This window comes from Corvus brachyrhynchos, unplaced genomic scaffold (assembly GCF_000691975.1).
Source record: "Corvus brachyrhynchos isolate BGI_N302 unplaced genomic scaffold, ASM69197v1 scaffold275, whole genome shotgun sequence".
Classification (NCBI taxonomy): Eukaryota; Metazoa; Chordata; class Aves; order Passeriformes; family Corvidae; genus Corvus; species Corvus brachyrhynchos.
The window spans coordinates 3,417-8,608 of NW_008238318.1; the positions used below are offsets into that span (position 1 = coordinate 3,417).

The window sequence follows — 5,192 nt, forward strand, 5'->3', positions numbered from 1 at the left end:
CGCCAGGCCACCGGCGGCCGGTGGGGGCGGCCTACAAGCGTGGCTACTTTGACCAGGAGATGAGCCAGATCCTGTCCGACCCCGGCGACGACACCAAGGGCTTCTTCGACCCCAACACCCACGAGAACCTGACGTACCTGCAGCTGCTGCGGCGCTGCGTGCCTGACCCGGACACGGGCCTTTATTTCCTTAATATTTTTAGAAAATAATTGTAAAACCTTTTGAGTTTTTTCCTTGTTTTTGCCTTGCACAAGAATGTTGCTTTTGTGAATAATTCTTTTGCTACTGATCTTTGTCTTTCTTTTTCAAAGTGTTTTTTTACCGTCTATGATCTCAGTGAGGGAATTTCCTCCGTGATCTCTTTCTTTTACCACCAGCCATCTACATCAGGTGCTGCTTTGAAGTGCTTCCCTCGAGCAGTGTTGTTGCAGTGCATTGTGCCTTTTCCTTTGGTCGCCTTTCAGGAACAGAGGAGCCAGTCTGGGTTATCTCAGGTCATTTTGGTGAAGTGTGTCATCCTCATTTTCCTCACACAAGTTTAAGTGCATATCTTTGTTCCGTATGGGTGGTGCTGTGAGTGGTATTTTTATTCTCTTCCTCTGTTTTCTTGCATATGCCAGCTATTTTCCCCAGAAGCTTTGCAGGACGATATTTGGGTTGCAGGTTTTCAAGCCTGAGTTTTGCCTGGAGAGCACATTTCCACATGGCCAGGATGCCAGGCTTGCGTTGGGTGTCACTGGTGTGGGACACATCATCTCTGTTTCCTCTCCATGCCTCAGCCTGCCCTGCTTTTCTGGGGGTGTCTGGAGTACAAACAGCCTCAGCCCAGAGTGGTTTGGTCTCTTGCTGTGCTTTCCCTCCCTCCATGAAGCCTCTGTGGGGATGGATCCTCACAGGAGCTGAGAGTGTACGTGGCTGTGCTGTGCTTCCAGTCTGTCCACCCACAGTGGAGCCTCCATTCCCTCCTGCTCCTTCTGTCCTCCCGTGTCCTGAGCTGACTCAGCCCACATTCCGTGCTCCAGGAGAGGAACAGCCCCGAGCCACTCTTCCATGGAGTTCAGGGATGAATAATTCTATTGCTGTTTAATAGAAGGAAACTTACCCTCCTTAAATGTGCTGCCTTGGGCTGTTTGCCTTAATTAACGGTAATGTCCTAGAAAATTGACTTTTGGCCAGAGCTTGTACAGCTGATACCTGGGAACAAGTGTAGAGGAGCTGTGGGAACTCCTCACCGTAACCTGCTGTGGAGCCCGAAGAATTGCACAGGCTCAGAAAGTGATGGGACAAATTAATGGGAGAGAAGTCACAGAATCATGGAATGGTTTGGGTGGGAAGGGACCTTCTCGTCCCACACCCTGCCATGGGCAGGGACACCTTCCACTATCCCAGATTGCTACAAGCTCCATCCAACCTGGGGATGGCTTCCAGGGATGGGGCAGCCACAGCTTCTCTGGGCAGCCTCTGCCAGGGCCTCCCCACCCTCACAGGGAAGAATTCCTTCCAACATCCCATCTAAACCTACTTTCTTCCAATTTGAAGCCATCCCCCCTTGTCCTGTCACTCCAGGCCTTTGTCCCAGGTCCCTCTCCAGCTCTCTTACAGCCTCCTTTAGTTACTGAAAAGCCACAACAGTGTCTCCCGGGAGTCTTCTCATCCTGGAAACTCAATTCTCCTTTCCATGGAGGTGAGCAGGAGCAGCCGCTGTCGGGTCACTGGGCTGTGTCTGTGCTGCTGCTGTGACATCCGACTGTGTCGGTGCCAGCGCGGTGTCCCTGCGGCTGCTGCACTGTGCCATGATTTGGGACACTCCCAAGGACAGGGCACAAGCCACCCTGGGCTCTGGCGGCACCCAGACCTGGGCCGGGGACCGGCAGGTGCTGGGCTGAGGCCTCCAGGATATTAAACACTGAGCCTGTGGACCTTGTCCTCTGTGCCACACTCCCTCCTCCCCTGCCTCCCTCCCCACCTTCCTTCCCAGTCCTTACAGCCATGGAATCATTTGGGCTGGGAAAGCCCTGCGAGACCATGGAATCCAACTGCTCCCCCAGCACAACCAAGGCCACTTCTAACCCAGGTCCCCACGTGTCAAATCCACACATTTATTGAACACTTCTAGGGATGGGAACTCCACCACTGCCCAGGGCAGCTGTCCCAGGGCTGCACAGCCCTTTCCAGGAGGAATTTTCCCAATATCCCTCCTGAACCTCCCCTGGCACAGCTTGAGGCCATTTCCTCTTGTCCTGTCCCCTGTGCCCTGGGAGCAGAGCCTGACCCCCACCTGGTTCCACCCTCCTGTCAGGGAGTTGTGGACAATGAGAAGGTCTCCCCTGAGCTTCCTTTTCTCCAGGCTGAGCTCCCCGAGCTCCCTCAGCCTCTCCTGGGGCTCCAGACCCTTTCCCAGCTCCATTCCCATCTCTGGACGCACAGGCAGCACCAGGGCTGGGGAGACGAGAGACTGGAGCATCTCTGAGGGATGGGCTGAGGGAGCTGGGCCTGGTCAGCCCTGAGAAGAGACAACTGAGAGGGGACCTGTGCAATGAAGGGAAGTGTCAAACCAGGCTCTGCTTCATGGTGCCAACCACAGGACAGGAGGCAATGGGCATGAACTGATGCCCAGCGAGTTCCACCTGAGCATGAGGAAGAACTTTTTTCCTGTGCAGTGACCGAGCACTGGAACAGAGACCAGAGCGGATGTGGAGTCTCCCTCACCAGAGACATTCCAGAGCCATCTGGACACACTCCTGTGCCATGTGGTCTGTGATGACCCTTCCTGAGGACCCCCACTATGGGTCCTTCCAGCCTGACCCATCCTGGTATTCTGTGAGTCTGGGATTTCGTAACCCCGCCGTACCCAATCCAACCCACAGCCCCACTGTGTCTGGGGCACATTTAAGGATCAGCTGCTGAGAAAACTGGAAGTGGAAAACACAAGAACCAAAGGCCCTGCTGAGGCACAGGCAGGGACTCACCTCTCCCCCTCCATCCCTCCCTCGCTGCAGCCCAAAGCCGACCTGCTGGGGAAGCCCTGGGTTCCTTTTGGTGGGGGTGCAATTGGAATACCCCGTGTTCCAGCTCTCCACAGCACAGCAATCCTCCTGGATTCTTGGGTATTGGGAAGATTCCTCCCTGGGAGAGTGGGGAGGCCCTGGCAGAGGTTGCCCAGAGAAGCTGCAGCTGCCCCATTGCTGGAAGTGTCCAAGGCCAGGTTGGATGGAGCTTGGAGCAACCTGGTCTAGCAGAAGGTGTCCCTGCCCATGGCACTGGATGATCTTTAAATTCCCTTCCCAAACCATCCTGTGATTCCATGACTCCTGAGCTCCTGGCAGAGGCACATCTGCCTTTGCTCTGTGGGCACATTTGGGAGTGCTTGGCCAAGCACCACGAGCTGCCACAATTGGCACAGGTCTGCAGGTCCCCAGAGGCCACTGCCCACATCTGGTCTGGCCACAGTGGCCATGTGTGTGGTGGCACTGTCCTCCTGAAGGTGTTGGTGGCCAGGTGCCCCATGAGCTGAGCCAGTGGTAGAAGGCTCAGCTGGGGGAGGGCAGGCACAGCCACCCCAGGCAGAGCAGCCACTTTTATCCAGTGACGATCTCTGGGGCAAGGTTTCCCCTGTCTGCTCTCAGCAGGACGTTCTACCAGCACCAGTCACCTGTGTCTTGGGGTGACTTTATGATGTTGTATCCCATATCGCTGCCCTATGCCCAGAAATTAATTCTGTGTCTTTCTATGCCTTTAAATTGAGCCTGAGAGGGGAGAGAGAAAAGTGTACTTTTTCAAAGCAGTTTGCAGTTTGTTTTCATGTTCCAAGGACACAGAGATAAAACCTGTCTGCTTCTGCAGCAGCGGGAGCGGGAGGAAGCAGCTTTCCAGCCAGTTTTTGGCTTTCTTTTTCTCCAGAGAGAGACGGAGAATTGAACTTTTGTTTTCCTGGGACTTCGTTTTTTCCTTTTTTTTTCTCTGCTGTACGGTTTCAACATCAGGCTACATTGGGAGGAATTTCCACCGAGACCTTGGCCCTGGAGGTGGGGCCACCACCCCATCCCAGCTCCAAGGATGGTGAGAGAGAGACTACGGAAGGACTCTGAAATTTTCCCAGGTTTTCTCTCTACAGTGAGAGGTATTTATTTAGCATTAGTATCTTTTTCCTGTGTGTTCGTTAAATAAACACTTTTATCTCTTTCACTTTCCTTTGAGGAAAATTCTTTTTTTCCCTGAACCTGGTGGGGGGAGGGATGGTTGTAACCTGCCTTCTCTCAGAGGATATATTTCCAAATTTGCCCAAACTGGCACAACCTGTCACCTGCGTCCTGGGAGAGGGGGATGGCACAGACGGCTGACCCTCAGAGAAGGGCAGTGGAGCTGCATCTTTGGCCAGCTGGGCAGAAGGGCAGAGCCCACCAGCTCCAGTTAGATCTGCACATCCTCCAGTGCCCAAGATGAGCTCCAGAGATGCCCCCACAGCCTCAGCTGTGGGGGGCTCGGGGGCTTGGGGTCCCCATGGAGCAGGCACTGAATGAGCAGAGCTCTGTCCATACCTGTGCCCTGTCCCAATGTGCCTCAGGGGAAAACAGGAGTGTGGCTGGGGGCAACCTGGGCCAGATCTAAAGCATGTTCCTTCCCCTCGCTGTGCTCCAGAGCTGCTGAGGGAAACTTGGCTGCCAGGAAGCCAAAAAATAAGCAAGTTCCCTGGGAAGGGTGAGGGAAGCATTTGCAGCCATGGTGCACCCCTGGCACCACCCCAGTGACCCGACACCATCCCTGCAGCTCTGGCACCACCCCAGCACGCCCAGATTATCTCCCTCCCGGATCCTGCCACAGGCCAGGTGCCCTGAACACCAGGAAAAGCCTGGCCGATCCCTTTTTCCCAGGAATCATGAGTCGGGGAAGAGGATACTTGATAGTCCGTTTCCCACAGAGATCAGAGTTGTGCAATCTCTCCCAGCCAGAATAAAGAGCATTTTTGTCTGTGTCCGTGTCTGCCTGTGCCCGTCCCCTGGGCGCGGGGCTGCTTTGAACGGGAACATTTTTGTTATTCTTTCCTCCGGAGGCGCCGGCGCGGAGAACAGGCGGGGCAGGGGTGGGGGCCAGCGGCACCTGCAGGGGACGGCAACACCGCCGAGGGTCCAGCCCCGCCGAGGGTCCAGCCCCGCCGAGGGGACGTTCCCCCTCGGGCCCACGTCTGCCCGCTC

General features: G+C 55.2%; 1 protein-coding gene across 1 annotated transcript in view; it reads left to right on the forward strand.

The window, feature by feature from the left end:
• LOC103615293 (epiplakin) overlaps positions 1-5,192 on the forward strand; it is a gene marked incomplete at its 5' end in the record, with an annotated part of 19,012 nt that overhangs the window by 3,411 nt on the left and 10,409 nt on the right. The window contains one exon of the mRNA XM_017733812.1: positions 7-206. Coding sequence (XP_017589301.1) covers positions 7-206 — 200 coding nt within the window. The remainder of the gene's footprint in view (positions 1-6; positions 207-5,192) is intronic.